The 18,172-nt window shown below is 37.8% G+C and overlaps 2 protein-coding genes across 5 annotated transcripts; one reads left to right on the top strand and one right to left on the bottom strand.

The window, feature by feature from the left end:
- The first annotated feature begins 2,244 nt into the window (after positions 1 to 2,244).
- trmt10b (tRNA methyltransferase 10B) lies at positions 2,245 to 6,737 on the top strand. Of its 2 annotated transcripts, none has more exons than XM_042401052.1 (9): positions 2,245 to 2,343; positions 2,615 to 2,782; positions 3,488 to 3,596; positions 3,718 to 3,851; positions 4,040 to 4,192; positions 4,681 to 4,759; positions 5,225 to 5,292; positions 5,935 to 6,058; positions 6,138 to 6,737. In XM_042401052.1, the coding sequence occupies exons 1-9, from the start codon at positions 2,293 to 2,295 to the stop codon at positions 6,275 to 6,277; spliced, it is 1,026 nt and encodes a 341-aa protein (XP_042256986.1). In that variant the 5' UTR covers positions 2,245 to 2,292; the 3' UTR covers positions 6,278 to 6,737. The 2 variants fall into 2 exon arrangements, with proteins under 2 accessions (XP_042256986.1, XP_042256987.1); XM_042401053.1 differs by having other exon boundaries at positions 2,325 to 2,402.
- Positions 6,738 to 8,806: 2,069 nt separating this feature from the next.
- On the bottom strand, positions 8,807 to 15,830 carry cxcl19 (chemokine (C-X-C motif) ligand 19). 3 transcript variants are annotated; one of them, XM_042401490.1, is made up of 3 exons: positions 15,623 to 15,830; positions 13,718 to 13,853; positions 8,807 to 9,520 (listed from the first exon to the last, which is right to left on the bottom strand). In XM_042401490.1, exons 2-3 carry the CDS (start codon positions 13,849 to 13,851, stop codon positions 9,391 to 9,393), a joined length of 264 nt encoding a protein of 87 aa, XP_042257424.1. In that variant the 5' UTR covers positions 13,852 to 13,853; positions 15,623 to 15,830; the 3' UTR covers positions 8,807 to 9,390. The 3 variants fall into 3 exon arrangements, 2 of the variants coding, with proteins under 2 accessions (XP_042257424.1, XP_042257423.1); XM_042401489.1 differs by having other exon boundaries at positions 8,808 to 9,520; positions 15,446 to 15,830; XR_006093548.1 differs by lacking the exons at positions 13,718 to 13,853; positions 15,623 to 15,830 and adding an exon at positions 11,232 to 11,630 and having other exon boundaries at positions 9,433 to 9,520.
- Positions 15,831 to 18,172: the final 2,342 nt, after the last annotated feature.

Genomic DNA, 18,172 nt, shown 5'->3' with positions numbered 1-18,172 from the left:
CCCCTCCTCTGCGTCTCATTGGTTGCTGTGTTGCAGCATGGCAGCGTGGTAGCTTGAAATGCTAACAACAGCTGAGCTATAACTCTTGTTTTTAGAGCCGAGACTTTAAACAACCATCACGACATGTACACTGGCTGAATGCTGAGGTCACGGAGTTTGAATGATTTGAGATAGAAATAATGACATTACGTAAAAGACAAGATAATTAAAATAAAACATTAGGAAGAGCTGACTAGCATCAGTCCGAGCGTGCACCGATTTTTGCCTTCCGACTAGAAACGAGATTTCTTTTTAGTTCCTGTGTATGACCAAAAATCCCGCGGCAAGACGGCTAACTGAGGATACTTTTCTATGTTTGAAAACGCTTTAGTTACGGGAATTCACAGAAAACTCTACGATATATTTTACAAGTTTATCTCACCACTGCAAAATACCTGGGTTGCTTTTGTAACAATTGACTATATAACTAATAATACATAATGAGAGCCTAAAAATATTGGTTTCTGATCTGGACCTGGTCTGATGTGGTCAAGATGGGGGGGGAAAAACAGTGAAATCGCCATTTTTTCTGTTTTCATAAGCAACGAAATGTTTCACAAATTTGGAAGTGGGTTTATACAGCGTTAAAGCTTTTTACTACGATGTCTAACACTCTTTCATAGGTGTAAGTGGTGGAAAAAAACGGCGAATCAGCCGCTAAATATCATTATTTGTGTTTCCCTGAACTTTTCCGTTAACTCATAATCGGAAGCTAACTTCAGCGTCGTCCTTGACACATTATCTTGAGCCAACACTGAACCTACGTGAAAATTTTCATCTTTGCATCCTAATAAAGTTTAGAAAAACTCACGTTTTTTGCAAAGGTCTAGATAAGACAACTAAATGCTTTTACAGGCCTTTCAACCGACAAACCTTAACCTCTAGCTAACCAATGCTATGCTAATAAACTACACCAACGGTCAACCGTAACGTCAGACAACGTCAACGGTCAACAACCGACTGAACTTTCAGTCAGCGGTTTAAAAACGTCACAGCTTCAGGGAAAATCCACAGTGCTCGACGTTTTGACATGCAATTTAACTATATGTAATACAATACATATATAAAAAAATAAATGACAGCCTTTAGTTACTCACCTTCCCTTTAGTCAACGTTAACGTCAACTACAGTGAAACGCACCTTACATAAATTGCGCCCCTTTGCGCATGCGTAATTAAGACAGGAAAGAGTCTTAAAAGAGATTGAGAAGTTTAATGTAATAAAACTGAACTGTGTTTTACTCTACCGTGTGCTCTTTTCCTCACTGTGTATCAATTATTTGATATTATTTCCAAAAAAGTTTGTAGTGCCATAACTGGAAAGTGAATATGTAAAAAAGTTCAAAAGTGTTCAAAGTGTTGAGAAACCATAAAAGTTTCTTCAGCTTTTAGTAATGAATAATAGTATAATGTATAATCTGTGACATATCTAGTAACACTTTGATTTTAAGTCAACACTTTTAAGTACATCCTGTCAAATGGTATGAGTGGAGGACAAGACAGAAGTAAGATAAGATAAAATAAAAAGAGATAAGATAAGACTTTATTGATCCCTAGAGGGGAGATTCACATGTTACAGCAGTGCAGCAGTAATAAATATAACAAAATTAAAATAAAGTAAATGGAATTAAATCTACAGTATATATATTAGAAACATTATACACATTACAATTCTTAGGCTACATAACCTGACTTGCAAAAATAGAAAAGTTGTGCAAAATAAAATAAATGACAAAATTCAGGAAAAAAAAGAGCACAAGAAGATATTTTTTCAGAAATTCCATTAAATTCCCTCGGTAATTTTGAGTCTCTGGAATTAAATATTTGCTTATATTGTTCCATATAATGTTTGTTGGTGCCTGAGCATTTGCAGATTTTTATTTTTATTTTGCTTTTAAGCGTTAAGGGGGTTGTTTTGAATAGTGTTACGGAGTAAAAGGCCCGGAGGACCATTTCAACGAAAACCGCAACATGCAAACTTAAATTTGCAACATGTGATAAATTAATTTTGACACGTTTGCCCCCCAAAAATAGTATTACACTGCCCTCTTCTGTTGTTTTAATGGTTTTAAAACGTAATATACCACACTACTGCTGATCCAAGCATGTTTTTGTATGTATTTTAAACATCACACAAATAATACAAAACATCAAATTCGCCATTTATTGCTGACGGATTCCTGTTATTCCCCTTTTCCTCTAAATTGATCCCCTCTCCCACTCCCTCCACTTTGTTTACTCTGACGTCATTGACATGCGCCGCTCACATGTTCGCAAACTGGAAGCGACTCCCTCACCGGCTCAGGCATGTTGATCATTTCTCCCTAAAGTTTTCTCTCTTTCTGCCTTTAAATTTTCCTTTTAGTGAGTCATTTAGTGGATTTAAGAAAACCTCCATGATGTTGACTATATTAAGTGTCACGAAAGCTGTATAAAGATGTTTTTTTTCATTTACTAGCTACATCTACTATTCCTGGTTGAGCACATAAACGACCTTAAATAATTCACTCTTTGCCAAAAAACCGAGAGACATGTCTGGACGTTTACAGAAGACAATAATGTGTTTTTTTTTTCAGGTGATGCGTCTGAAGTCAGAGGAGCAGCAGACTGAAATGACACATATTTCCTCAGATATGTGTGAAATGCAGCTGAATGGAGTTTCAGAGGTGATGGATCTGCTTCACATAGACGTGGAGACTGATGTGGTGGAAGACAGACCTGGAAGAGGAGATGCACTGTATTCAGTAAGTTAGTTTACTAACCCCTCATATTAAATATAATATATCATTCATCAGTTTATCTATTGATTATGTTTCTGAAAAATCACAAGACACAGTTAATCAAGACATACAAATATGATGAGCTACACAGTGTTGTATTTCTAGGTTTCTAAGATTGTATTTTATTATTTCTTATAACATGACAGAATTAAATATTATTTCCCTCAGGACTGTGGTATAAAAATAAAGAAAACAACAGACAACACATAAAAAAAACATGAATCAGTAATGAATGATCTGAGTATCAGATGATCTGAGGTCATCTAAATGTTCTTATTAGATTTCTGACTTGGTCTGATCTGCAACCAAACAAAACAAAACAAAACCAAACGCTCAAGGCATTAATATCACAGTGACACAATACAGATCAAAGCAGGTTTAGTTTTTAGTCACTTGAGTCGTAATTTCAGAAACTTTTGTGACCTGTTTCACTTGCCTGTCAAACAAGATCAAAACTATATTGTCAACAATTTTCCAACCTGTTGTCCTGAATTTTACACAGATGTCCAGTTTTTAACTAAAAACCTATGATGTTTTTCTTAAATAAACATATAAAATGATCAATCAGTCCAGGTTTATCTCATTATGCCAGTTAATTTTGTAGCTTGTCTTCAAATACTGTTCCCTAAAAATCTGAAGACATCTGAGTTTTCTCTTTCTAACGAACAGAGGAATGTGTTGAGGAAGCAGCGACACTGGGAGAGACAGCTGGCTGCGAAGAAGAGCAAAAGGAAAGAAGAGAAGCACAGGAGGAAGCTCAACCGTGAGCACGAGTCGGGTAAAGATCAAATGAAGACAATAACTTTGTGTTTGTTAGGGAGATTGAAAGCGAAAGTAATTTACATTTCAGTTTCTATAACCAGAATAATATCTGTCTTTGCTGTGTTTTTGTCAAACAGGTGCAAGTGCGGACAATCCTCAGCTTAGCAAACGGGTCATGAAGGCGATCACCAAAGAGCGTTTAGCCGAGGCTCAGTCCACAGGGCTCAAACTCTGCGTCGACCTGAGTATGACAGACTGCATGTCTGACAAGGTAGGAGTCTGATGAGACTCAAATCATTGTTATCAACTCTCAAACAGCCTGTTTTAAGATTTAGAAGCTATGGAACAGCCTCACATTTTCAAATAATGGGAGATATATGTCAAATTATTTAAAATATTTTACGTGTCTGCATTTATTCACCCACCTTCGATGGTGTCTGATATGTTTGTCTGATTCAGGAGATAAGTCGACTGGCCGGTCAGTTACGACGGCTGTACGGATCAAACAAGAAGGCGACGCGACCGTTCCACCTGTTCCTGACAGACCTGAAGGAGGACAGTCGTCTGTACAGAGAGTGCATACGAATGAACGAAGGCTTCCTCAACTACACGGTGATTATTGGAGTTCACATCCTGAATGTCACTAGTAAACTTTTCTGAGAGTAAAAGACAGCCCTGAGAAAGAAACACCTGTCTGCAGGCATCTGGTCTATCATACATTTCTGTTTTTAATGCCAAAGATGAATAGAGAAGATACATAACAGTGACGTCCATTTGAAACAAAAAAGAGCTGATAACGTTATCTGAGAGCTGTCTTGTTTTACTTAGAAAAACCAAAACTGCATTGCATTTACTTTATGCAAATTACACTGTAAACAAAGTGAAGAAGATCATTTTTGAGCCTTCAACAGGAACAAAAGCTCCATTACTCTCAGATTATTTATTAGAGTAAACCAGATGACCCCTCATATATATATTTATAGAACTGCCTCCATACTTTCACTAATTTGCAACATATCCTCCTCAGTAATTTGGACCAGGAATAGTTTGCATATTTAGCAGCTGGCTGAGCTTAATTTCTTTTTCTCTCTCTCTCTCAGATGGACATAACAGAGGAAAGCTGTCTGGACCTGTTTCCTCCAGAAACTGTCGTCTACCTCACACCAGATGCTGAAGAAGGTTCGAAGGATTTGAATTAACAACATATTGTGAATGAAATATTTTAGCTTGGGGGTGCTTGATGTTTCAGCTGGAGATAATTTAATAGAAATGTACAGAAACATTTTAGAGAAATGCATCTTTTGGCCAGCAGAGGGAGCCATCTGACCATGTTCATTTGTCCGCGCACACTACTGTTATTGCTGCTACAACCTGTACTACTAGTTAGTGCTACATCTTTACTGTATAGCACTTTACTAAATATAGCTTGCACACAATAAAACACAAAGATAAAGTAATACTAATAGAAACCCTCAATACAAAACTGAAAAATAGGGAAAAAATCAGTTCAGAGTCAAGTAAACAAATGTTACATATATACATGAATATATATGTATATATAGATATACATTTATATGTCCATATTTAATGTTTTTTCCTGTTTTATTTTCATTGTTAGTGTTTTTTTGTGTTGTTGTATTTCAGCCTTGGAAACAGTGGATGCTGACAAAGTGTACGTCCTTGGTGGTCTTGTGGATGAAAGCATCCAGAAGGTATTATACATCATGACAAATTATAACTGAACAACACAGACAGCTCACAATTCAACCAAAACATAAATATACAGTGATTCTGCAGAACGGTCACACTTCCCTCGCTCCCCCTTGACTCTTGGGACAGATATCAGCAGGTGGTTTCAAAGCACCTTCTCAGATTACAATTTATTATAAGCCTCAGTACACAAAAGGAGTTATGAAATTTTACTCTCCCACATCGAAATGAAGAGAGGAGACTATCTGATTTCTTGCCTCTTTTGTGCACATGGGAGGTGGAACGCCCACATAGCTGTTTGTCAAGTTCAGGCTGGATAACTAATGCAGGGAGCAGAGCCTGAAAATATTGGTCTAAAACTGCAAAAAATACATATTCAATGAAATGCAATAGGACTGCAACATGGTTATTTTCATAATGAATTATTTTCTTGATTAATCAATTAATCGTTTAGCCTATAAAATATCAGAAAATCTTTGAATGCCATATTTTGTCCGACCAACAGCCCAATCATTCAGTCTTTGAAATGTTAACAGCTCGTATCAATGCATGCGTGACACGTAATAAATGGGATGTCCACTAATAGTAAAGTTTTACCCATCAATGGATCTTTCAGCCTCTTTCTCACCGTTTCTCTCCTGCAGAAGCTGAGCTTCTCGAGGGCCACAGAACTCAGCGTCCGCACGGCGAGGCTGCCCATAGACGAGTACATGACGAAGAAAAACAACACTAAGAATTTCCACTCAAAGATCCTGGCAGTGAATCAAGGTGCACAATCTCCCTCCTCTTGTTTTATTTACCTGTTGTTTGTTATTAATAAAGTCTCTCTCTCTCTCTTTATCTGCAGTTTTTGACATCTTGTTGACTTTCTGTGATACCGACAGCTGGACAGAAGCGCTGCAGGCATGGTTCCCTCAGGGGAAGGGTTATGTCGTTGCGCCAGATTACTCCCTTCCACGTCCAACACAGACTAAACACATGGAATAATGTGCTGCAATTTTTCTTTTATTTGGATCATGTTTAGTACCAGATAGGAGTTGAGACAATGTAACAAGTGCCTGATGGGAAAGACACTTTCTCAGGAATAATTTCAGACCTTTTCTTGATTTTAAGAGACAATTTAAATGTTGGTAGCACACAAAAATTGACACAGCAGCACAAAAATCCTTAATGTTTTGCGAACTAGTCTTTAGTTTGCAATTATCTCTAATAATGGGAACTCGTGTGCCTCCCTGCAGAGAATATATTCTTGAAACGCTGCTCATCTAATTAGTTTTTGTAAATAAACTCTTAATATAAATGTAATGACGACACACAATCTGTTTCCAACTTTTGACCTTCAAGCAGCTGATTTTTGAAGAATTTCAGAACTGCTCCTGGTATGAAAATGTTCTTTTTCCTCTTGTTTCATTTAAGGTTTATTGTAATTAAATTATTTGAAAGAGGCAGCGTGTGTTGGTGTAAAACCTTTTGTTTGAGTCATTGTTTGTTGTTACAAGTCGACTGTTAAGTCCCCTGTCTTATCATCTTGCATGTTTTATGGTAAAAGGGCTTACAAGAAGCGTTGTTGCTCTTTCAGAGGTCTTTCAGAGGTCTTTCAGATTGCGGATATATTTGTTGGAACAATTATGCCTGATATCCAGTTATTTTTCTATCCTCAGTCTAACCGCTTTGACATCAAAGAAGGGTCATTGAAAACAGTTTATTTGTATCTTTGCACCACCCAAATTTTATTTGGAAAAGAAATTGCACTCCTTGCTAGTTAATGTTCGAATGATCTCATTTCAATGTCCCTTGTGTATATAGGATTATTAATGAGACCAGCAATTGGAGGTCAAAGCATGAGGGATCTGAGCTGTTTATGCAGAGTCGGATTACTTTCTAAATAACACAGATCCACATCGGGGTTCCCTTGAGGTTATTGTGGTTTCTACCTCTGGGGAACATTGATTTCTTTCCTAGTACGTCACATTAAAAATACTCATCCACCCCGTTGCCATCCGCAGATTATTGCAATGCAATGTAAAGCTGTTAATGGTCTGGCCCCAAATTACACTGTAATTAGCTCTTGTATTGATTTATTCTATTTTATTTATTGCTTATTTCATAGGGACAATGCACATTTTATTGTACCAAATATAGCTAAAAGTTCATTTCCAAATGTGGTCCCCAGATGGAGGCCACCAGGGATGCAGGTTGCCAAAACAGATGCTGCAGCTGTAATGAATTAAAACATTACGCTGTGGAAACATTTTAAAAAAACATTAGTATTACAATCTGGGCATACAGTAATCTCAACATCTGGTGAAGCTCATGTTTTAGCTTTGTGGTAACATGAATAATGCTAAAACCTCAAAGGCCCTTGTCACACACATTTAGATTCAAACATATTAAAAACATTTGTTTACACTGCTCCCAATTTAATATCCAGCATACAATTCAACAAAAGCATAAATATGTAGTGATTCTGCAGAACAGTCTCACTTCCCTCATTTCCCCATGGCCTTTGAGACAGACATCAGCAGGTGGTATCAAAGTGTGTATTTGTTCAGGCTCAAATTTCCTGCTTCAAATTTCTTTTTAAACGCCTCATTGCTCGAAATGAGTTGTGAAATTTTACTCTCCCACATTAGAGTGAAGAGAGGAGACTATCTTATCTCTTGACTCTTTTTGTGCACATGAGCAGGTGGAACGCCCACATAGCTGTTTGTCAAGTTCAGACTGGATACCTAAAGCAGGGAGCAGAGCCTGAAAATATTGCAATTTGGTCTAAAACTGCAAAAAAAACCCAACATATTCAATGAAATGCAATAGGGCTGCAATTAACAGTCATTTTCATTATGGATTAATCTGCTGATTGTTTTCCTCCATTAATCGATTAATCGTTTAGTCTATAAAATGTCAGAGAATCTTCAAATGCCATATTTTCTCCGACCAACAGTCCAAAACACAAAGATATTTAGTTTACTATCACGTATGACACGTAAAATCTTTAAATTGTCAAATTTGAGAAGCTGCAACCAGCAAATGTTTGTCATTTTCTGCTTTAAAAAAAAGAGAGACTAAAATGATTATTCAATTATCAAAATAGTTGCAGGTTAATTTTCTGTCGATTGACTAATTGATCAATCAACTAATCATTTCAGCCCTACAACTAACTGTTATTTTCATTATCAATAAATCTGCCAGTTATTTCCTGGATTAGTAGATGAATCGCTCAGTCTGTGAAATGTTAAAAAATAGTGAAAAAAAAATGGCATTTACAATTTCTCAGAGGTCACGGAGATGTCCTCAGATTGTTTGTCTCGTCTGACTAACAGTCTAAAATATTATTAACATATTTAATTAACTGTCATATATGAGAAAGAGAACATTTGAGACACTGGAACCATCAAATTTTTGACATTTTTGCTTCAAAAAAAACAATTTATCGATTCTCAAAATAGTTACCAATGAATTCTCTGACAACTAAACGTTGCACTTTGTCATTTAATATCTCCTCCTCATCCTCACTGAGTGCCCAAACAAACCAACATGTGGTGTCTATGGATGAGGCTGATAATCATTTTTGTCATTGATTTTTATTGATGTATCAAACAGTCAGTGTTGTGTGGATATTAAAACATGTCCAGATATATAGAAGTTTCCTTAGAAATAATATACTTTTATGTATCTTGACACCAGGGGCCTGAAGGCAAAGACTTGTCAACTTAATGAAAACAACAAGCGCTTCAAAGTATAATCTTATAAAAATCTGCAGACAAGTTTGAACAATTACTTTCGTTTTATTTTTGGCAATATGTTTATTATTTTATCTGAGTTTCTGTAATCAGAGATCTCCAGACTGCACACACCAATAAGAATGACGCATGAAACCTGTCAGAACAAGTACGACCAAAATTCACAGGAATCGTATCACATCACACAAAACGTCACACAATCAATCTTTCTAAACAAAGAACTGACTCAGCTACATAGCAAGCCCATTACATTTCATTTACAACCACAATTAAATAAAAATAAAAGAAGTTAAAAAAAAAAGAAGTTATCTGAATCATTGTTGCACAAGCTGGATTTAATTATACTGCAGCAACTTCCCTTTACGCTCGATTCTTGGGAAGTGCTTCTCCCTGCAGATGTAACTGCCTCTCCAGAACATAATGGACCAGCTTCTTCACCCAGGAGGAACGAGGATTCAGGCAAATCTTCTCCCCGCTCGCCAATGCAGCTCTGATCGAAAACAGAAGAACACTGATCAGAATTTGAGCCGTGGCCAGGAGGAGCCACAGAGATCAATAAAGTCCAGTTATGTAAGAGCAACCTCAGCCCATCAACACATTTTTGACCAGAAACAAAACACTGTCACTTACTCATATTTGTTTTCACATTACTTGCATTTATTAAGTACTGATTCAAAGGCAAGTATAGCAACTTTCACCAACAAGCCAAATCAAAGTGCCTTACGTAAGATATAAGACAGTAAAACAGAATATGAACACCAGGGTTTCCGCAGTCTCGTTCTTCTTTGGCTCCCAACAACAAACATTTCTATTTTATCTTTGTTTTCAATTTTGACACATCAAATCTCGCTTACTCTGTGACATTATGTAAATCTGCGTGTCGTATTGAGCCTTTGAGAAAGGCTAAATACTTGTTGTCTGCTGTTGTTGTTGCCAGAATCTCTCTATATGAAGCATTGAATCTCTGTCTCTCTGTCTGTCTGTCTGTATATTTGTCCTTCGCATTTCTTGAGAACCGTCCATCTGATCTACTTCACACTTGGCAGGTGCATTACTGGGGAAAGAAGGGAGTGCACTGTTGAAATGTGGTGCAATTTGGACATGCGACGTGTTTATTATTAATAAACTTGAAATAAACAAGCGAACAACAAGCTGCTCCACTCTGCAGCGGCGGGGCTGCTGGGCTCTGCTACTGCATGTCATGGTCAGAGCTGTACAACCCTGCCATGAGAGAGAGGAGAGGACACCTCTCTTCATATGTTAGGCTTTGTTGTGAGTTTCCTGGCTCATTTTAAAAAAGACAAGAGAAAAAGTGAGAGGGCAAGTGGGAGCGGCTGTGTGAGGCATATAATAATAATAATAATGATGAGAGGAAGACAAACAGAGCAACTACATTTAAATGGAAGTCATTTCATATTTTGTCCTGTGGCTCTTTAACCATCCAGCTGTCTGTTCCTGCAGAGCTGCAGGGCGAAAAGCGAGGAGGATTTCTGTTTCTGTTCTATTACTGTTGTTTTTGTGGCTGCCAGCAGCTTTTCCTCCTGCAGAGAGTCACAGACAGAGAGACCTCCTCCACCCAGCCAGCACCGCTGAGGCTGCTAAAGCTAAAACTGTCTCTCTCAATCAGCATATATTTGAAAATGAGCATGGGGGTGGGGGAGGTGGCTGTTATCATTCTGCCATTTATATAAATCTCATGACTCCCAAACGGTCAACTCTACATCAGCATTGGCCTCAGCTTTTCAGGGCTGATTTTAACAGCAGCCAACTTTTTCCATCTAAATGACACAAAAATTATTTTCTCCGTCACACACTCGGTCACAACACATGGTCTGTCTGCCTGGCTGCAAGAGTGCATAGAGGGCTTTTATTTGAAACGACAGATGCAGGAAACGGCGACACGCTGCGACACCGCACCCGGCTGAGGAGAGTGTCTCTCCTCTATCTGTGCATCCGGCAGCCTACTGTATGCAATAAGTAAACGGCAAAGTAAAAGATCATTTATTGCTAAGAAGTTTTTTCCTCTTGTTCGTACATTTGGATGTTTGAGCTTCACTGTGCAGAATGATGTTCGTGCAGAGTTTGTTTTCACATTCATCTGTTGAAAATAGAGGAGCCAATCCTTATGTAATATTCAGTTTACGCAGGTGTGATGTGACAACTTGAAGCCTCCAGTGCACAAACACTGAAAACTGACTTACCAGTGAAATAGGAGACATCTTCTGTGAAGACATACTTTTTATGTGGAAAAACCAAATTAGACACTCGATATTGTTCCAAGCAGAGTATTTTTATATGTCTTAAAACATGTCTGGAGGGGATCTTTAAGAGTTGGTCGCAGAGGTGACGCATGTTACAGTGAGGCAATGTAGATATGTCTGTGTTGTCGGTTCAGACACACAATTCTCACGGTCTTTTCTATCCCGATGATTTCTCTGTGATCATAACAAATGTGTTGTGTTTATATGACTTTTACAAATAAAAATGTGATAATAAATGAACACATCTAAACTAACTGTCAGGTTGGGGAAAGCAGGAGTGGACCCAAACGCAGAGGTCGGAATGCAGATTTGATGAAAAAAAATCATTGGCAGACGAAACAAAACAAATGATACAACAAAGACTCAACTCAAAACCAGACCTTAAATACAAACTAAACTAATCAGGGAATGGGGAACAGGTGACGAGGCACAAGGGCAGGCTGGGAGTGATTGGCTGAGGGAAACACAGGAAGCAGGGCAGGGCTGACGAGACTGTTTCAAGGCAGGTGTGGGGAAGACACAGAGCAGAGCAGGGCTAATGAGGGTGAAGCAGGGAAGGTGAGGAGGAGTACATGAACACACAAGGGAAACACAGTAACAAAACCAAAACCCAGAAAACACAATACTCTGAATACAACCAACACCAACCTGTCCAAGAACCATCATTAACCCAAACTAAAGTATACAACACACCAGGCTAACAACAAAAGGCAGTCCAAACTCACCACCCAAACCCTAACAAGAAAACCCACATGACCCCAATGACTAAACAGAAGTGCAAACCAGGAAACCCCAAAGACCACAAGAACATAAAAAGACCAAAAAGCACACAAAGTTCAGGCAGGATGTGACACTAACACGTTTCACGTTTCATTGCTGAAATGACCGACCGGTCAATTGTATAGTAATGTCATAGTGTATTCTACGTAATGATGCAATTTTACATCATGACGCCATCACACAATGACATCACATCCTTTAACAACTTTTAGCAACAAAATGACCTGCCTGTAGCAACTTCCCTCAAAAATGAGCTGGCAACACTGAAAAGCAGATGACAGGTTGAGCCATTTTTAACACATGAAATGCAGATATTGACAAAATTAGTGACAACGTCAATATTGATGCATTGATGTGCTGGCCATTCATCATAGTACAGTCATATAATTTAGTTTACAGCTCAAAAAACATGTTTTAGTGTGCAGTACCTCTTTAATTTATTAAGTCCATGTCGTTTTAATTGATACGTTTGTCAGTTTATACATGTATATGTTCTGAGCAGGCACGTTTTAAAGGGGTTGTTTAAGACAGTAGTTCTTAATATTTTTGGCTTGTGGACCCTTAAAATGAAGCAGTGTTTACTTGTGACCCTTCATGACAAGAAGTGTGAACAGTTCAACTGAAAATTGATCTTTTTCTGCTATGACCTTTCCATTTAAAGGATTTTTAGAGCCCTAAACAGCTAATGTATGTATTTAACAAGAAAAATAGAGAAGTTTAAGAAAAAAAAAAACAAAAAACATAATTTTGTGTAACAGAAATATCTTATCCTTTATTATCCCTTTAAACATCTTCCCAGATTGGGAACCACTGGTTTAAGAGACTAAAATCCTCTCCACGATGCCAGAATATAATTCAGATGGAGGGATAAAAATTGGCCAAAACTGAAAAAAATAACCCACAATATGCACATTTTGTGCATTTGGAGAATATTACAAAGTGTTGCTCAATACAGTTGGGAGTCTGTGATTTAAAACCACTGCCTGTGTGTTTGTCTTTAGCTCAGATATTCCCAAGAACCAAATCCCAGTAAAAGATTCAACTCAAACCCTTTTAACCCTGATATTATTCATAATATTAAGAACAAATAGTATCTCTGTTTCTGTATTCTGTATTAATGTTTACAATTATCCACTCTGTCATCTGTCATCATCTAGTGATGATGGAAAGTCTCTGCGTTTGCAGTAGTAGTGAGATCATGACATTATTCTTGGCTGACAGGCATGATTCTGTTGGTAGCAGCTGTCCAAACTGTGAAACAAGCTCTTTAACAGGCCGCTCTTTCTTCTGTCAAGGTGTAGTAGTTGTTATTGGATAACAATCAATCAATTAATTGATAAAAGTAAAGATTATGAATCAAAAATATAACTGAATTCATTACAATAAAACCTTTCCTTTAATCAACTGCATCTCATATGCTTCGTGCTTCAAGGACAGTGTCAAACTTCTATTTCCAAGGTTAAGAATGAATTTTTAGGGTATTAATTGTGTATTAAATTGAATTTAAATGGAATATTTTAAGGTTTTCGCTGGTTGGACAAAACAAGCAGTTTCACCATGGGCTCTGGGAAATTGCGATGGCCATTTTTCAAGACAATTGTTGGAAGATTAACTGATGATGAAGATCTCAACTCGAGGACACTTACATGACCTCTGTGACTGGGCAGTAGGGCCCTTCAGGAAGAAGCTTGATGCTCCTCAGACTATCTGGAGGAATGATCCTCGACTCCACTTGCAGGCACCGGCAGCGCGTGTTGTAGTCTCTGCTGATTGGCGGCATTCCTGCACATCAACAGACACTCAGTCACAATTTTTAAACAATCAAAAAACCACATAGAGACTAATCTCTCTTGTCAAACTTTTTAGAAATCACTTGTGAAAGTAAACACAATCTTTCAACACGCTGCGGTTGTGGTTTAAAATGCTCATGCAGATGGTTTCACTTCCACCTCCAGTGTTTTGTAAATATTTTTGTGCTGCCATAAGAAAATGCTTATGCTGACAAAAATGTTGTCTCATAAGATATATTCAGCTAAGCGTTTATCAAAAATGCAGTAATAACAGTTCACTGATACTGCACAGTAAACACACGTCCCTTAATCTATGAATCGAATACTGACAACACAATGTTCTAACTGCTTGCCCTCATCACCCGCCTTGGTATTGTGAAATGATTATGGTGCGCACATCCTCTGTTTTCACCCAGTTGTCATCTGGTTCACTGTAAAATCAAATACTATGAGTGATGGTGAACAGGGGGTCAAGTTGTTACTTAAGACTGAAAAGTTCGTCATTAGCTGAGTTCAAGTGAACTTTAGAGAGTAAAACAGTCAGCGATCGTTCAACTCAAACCAGCAAGTTAAAACTAAAATATCATGTATACTGTACATTATGTATTAATTATCAGATACTAGATGGCCATGTAGTATAATTGGAGGTTCTTCTCTGACAAGATCTTCATAAAGACACTGTGAAACCTGCAATAAAAAGGACTTTCTTTTAAGTTTATTTTAAACTGCAGTTAAAATTCAATTCAAATCCAAAGACACTAAATGCACAGTTTACACTAAATAAACACTGTCTGAATTTAGAGATTAATAGATTTTATTTAGCTATAGGTTAAACCACAGTAAACTGTACTAGCAGCTTTCCACACAGCCACTGGTTTCCATTTATTTCACTACATTTTGAAGATCCATCCAGACTTGGGACGTTCATGAAGGAAATTCATTACTGAGCATCATGTCTTCATTTAAGCTACCATATTGTGGTGTAATAATGCAACACAGACTTTTCATTTGAATCTGTGCTTCTGTGACAACAAGAAAAGGCAGATGTGAATAGAAATAAATGACTATAAACGTACTGATTCTTCAGTAAGACTAAAGCATTATTTGGAAAATGATCAGCAATCCTCCACTCGTTGCACATGTACTCGTTATATGAAATAAAATTGGCTACAACCTGCAAAAATATGGGTATGCTAATTTGTATGCTCAATATGGCAATGCAGTGTGGATTGCTTTCCTGTGCTACTCAAGGGAGCATTTAAGGACAAATTAGAGTTCAAGGGGTAAATGTCTTTAAAATTCCCACGTATTGCCGTGTGACTCATACAGCTTACTGACCCGTAAATAGATTTTTTAATGTCTTATTAATGTACAACATGCTGTTTCCAGATGTTTCTCCATTCAGACAAGAACACAACTCCACAGGAAAAATGTTTAGAGATGGACAGCTGAGAACGTCTGCAGTAGCTATAAGTGACTTCCATCATCCTTTAAAACCCGAATAAATTATGTCAAATGTTCATTTCAACAGCCTGATAAGTACTTCACAGAAATGTTTAGTAACCGTTTACACAGCTCTCTTACCGTCAGTGAGGACGAACAGGATCCCGAACATGAAAAGGATGCAGATCTTCATCTTGCCTCTTAAGTTGTTTAACTCAGACTGATATTATTCATCTGCACTGCGGTATTTATGCATACAGTTATCATGTGTTTCTCACAAATTTAGTTGCGGGAGATTTGAGGAAAAAAAACCCAGACCTGTGTAGGTGTGTTTATGTTGGCTTCACGTGTGCAGCAGAGGGTAGTCATGGGACTGTGGATCCACGGACAGACCAGAGGCCCCAATGAGGTTACGAGGCCACGTGCTCGCTATCAGCAGCCACAGATGAGTCATATAGACCGCGCTGCATTTCTCATTTCTCTTCCACTTGTCATGGCTCTGCAGAGATGTTGAGCTTTGATTCCCACTGCTGACCCAGAAAGATTAGAAGATGTTCTGTAAACAAGCAACAGTTTTACCTTTGGCAACAGTACATATGATACTGTGAGATAAGGTTGTTGTTGATGGTAGGTTTTGTCCCTGGGGGGTTGTTCTGACCTTTGTATACAGTATAATACAGTTACTATGTGAAATAGTTTATCTTACGCAGCTTTCACTTCTTTCTAATTTCAGTGTGGTGTTAGTTTGGGCATGTCGTCTGTGTCAACAATGGCTCAAATGACTCAAAGTAATGAACCCACAGACAATTATCACCCGACTCTGCAGTTTCCCTCAGGTCTGCAGAGCTTTTTAGCATCTTTCAGCTCATTGTTTTGGTTTTACTGCCCGGAAACTTTAATGTTTTGGTTGACTCTCAACGCTCTCATCAACCTCGCTGTTTTCAACAAAAAAGCTTAGATTAACAGACTGTACGCTTCCTGCCAAACAGAGTGAACACAGCGGAGCATTTAGCAGCTGAAGAGTCAGATATTCCCCCCAAAACATTGCTAAACTTACTCCAAATACAAAATGCTCAGTGTCTGCTGGATGTATATACAGTACAGGCTAAGCAGCACCTTTTTTATCAAATGTGTGTGTGTGATTTTTATCTCTTTGTCGTGGATGTTTGATGTTTGTTTGCAGAGACAAATTGTACGCGTGAATGAAAATGAAAAGAAAAGTGATTCATACAGTTTATTTTCTTTTTCAGGTCAGTTTTTCTTTTCACGAGCGATATGTTGTTTCTCTTTCATCTTATTATGTTTGAGTTGCTATCATCTTGTAGTTTGCTTTAATATTTAAAAAGTTTTCTTTTGATATCAATTTACAGTGATAATCATAATCTGCACAATCGGATAAAGATGATGTGGGTGGCTTGCGACGTTGTTGGCGGAAAGTTGGAAATCAGCAGAGAGCACGGTTCAAGACCACCTCACTGTTTTTATTTTATTTTTTATTTTAACCCAAAACATGAACCCTAACCAAGTGTTTTTTGTGCCTAAACCTAACCAGACCTTAACCACCACATTGTCACACCATAAAATATTTTTGCACAGTGACTGCCATGATACTGCACGTTGAAAATGACGCTAAAGGGATACCCAGTGCGTTAAAAAGTGACGCCACGGGGTCCTGACCAAGCTTTGGTATGTGACGAGTTGGGAGTGAGAACATCTTGTCTCTAAATACAATATTTGTCTGATGGTAGAAATGGTATGTGCATGAAGTATAATTCATTGGCAGTTGTTCACGTTGTATAATAAAGAATCACATTTTTCGGGGTATTTCCTAAGTTCATCATCCAAAGACGTGCAATTCAATTGTATGTATCCATACACCAAGTATCATAATCAGTTGAAGGTTTTTGAGACAAAAGACCAATATGAGCATTCAGATAGAAACCAAATCCACTTTGGCAGAGGTTAAAACAGAAACAACCTTTTTAGATGACATGGTGTTTTCTGACTCAACTCGAGAAATGTTGTTCCCTCATGACTGAAGGCATGTGTCTCTATCAGACGTTCAGGTCATATACGTGGGTCATTATGCGAAGCCTCAAGGCCACATGACTTGTGAGAAATGAAATGATCTATTATGACTTTGCAAAAATTGTCATCTTTTGAAAAACAACCTTAAGGGGACTTTTAATGGGATTTTTACTGCCAAAAGCAAACTGATTTCTGGCAGTTTGTGTTTTACTTTACGGGGAGTTTTCAGTGTTAGGGGTCCAACACTAAAACTCTGTCATGTGCCAAAACAGAAAATAAAAAAAACAGTATTTCGGTTTCAGTTTTTCAGTTCTAATCATTAACTAGCTTGTTTGTGCCTATCCTTAGAATGTGACTTTATTATTCACCTTGATTACAGGCAACTATAAAGATGAGGTATGGAGGGATGTGGGGATTCATCACTTTGCTTCCTCTTCTTTTTAGAAAGAGTGAAAACGCAGAGTTGACCTTTATCTGCACTCTAACAATTCAGCACTATATCCAGTGCTATATCCAATATGTGATAATTAGTGAGGTTTTGAAATTTGAAATTACCCCTAAACTAGTGAGTAACTATTGAGTAACTATTAGGGAGTAGTGAGTGTGAACGAGGAAGTGATTTTTGTCTCTGTGGTTTGCTCAAAAGCACATGATTGTGTGATCTCTCTGTGTGCAGGTAATACACGCTTGTGCAACAGATGTTTGTTAGGAAATTTTCCATGTTTAGGGGTTAAACATTGGGTCAAGCCTGGGCCTTGAGGTCACACTGTAATTCTTAAGTAGAAAAGAGACATTTTTTTCTTCTCCTTGAGACTCAAGTACCCGCAGTGATGTTTGGGG

This window comes from Thunnus maccoyii, chromosome 22 (genome assembly GCF_910596095.1).
Source record: "Thunnus maccoyii chromosome 22, fThuMac1.1, whole genome shotgun sequence".
Classification (NCBI taxonomy): domain Eukaryota; kingdom Metazoa; phylum Chordata; class Actinopteri; order Scombriformes; family Scombridae; genus Thunnus; species Thunnus maccoyii.
Note: the sequence above shows the minus strand (reverse complement) of the source record. Positions and strands in the feature narration are given on the sequence as shown.

Excerpts from the sequence above, each read along its gene's own strand:
- cxcl19 (XM_042401489.1), bottom strand. The coding sequence starts at position 15,497 with ATGAAGATCTGCATCCTTTTCATGTTCGGGATCCTGTTCGTCCTCACT. Across the intron at positions 13,854-15,445 it reads CCTGTTCGTCCTCACTGACG|GAATGCCGCCAATCAGCAGA; the intron begins GTAAGAGAGCTG and ends GTTGATGTGCAG. Across the intron at positions 9,521-13,717 it reads TGCCCAGTCACAGAGGTCAT|AGCTGCATTGGCGAGCGGGG; the intron begins GTAAGTGTCCTC and ends GTTTTCGATCAG.
- trmt10b (XM_042401052.1), top strand. The coding sequence starts at position 2,293 with ATGCGCCGCTCACATGTTCGCAAACTGGAAGCGACTCCCTCACCGGCT. Across the intron at positions 3,852-4,039 it reads CAGACTGCATGTCTGACAAG|GAGATAAGTCGACTGGCCGG; the intron begins GTAGGAGTCTGA and ends TGTCTGATTCAG. Across the intron at positions 4,193-4,680 it reads AAGGCTTCCTCAACTACACG|ATGGACATAACAGAGGAAAG; the intron begins GTGATTATTGGA and ends TCTCTCTCTCAG.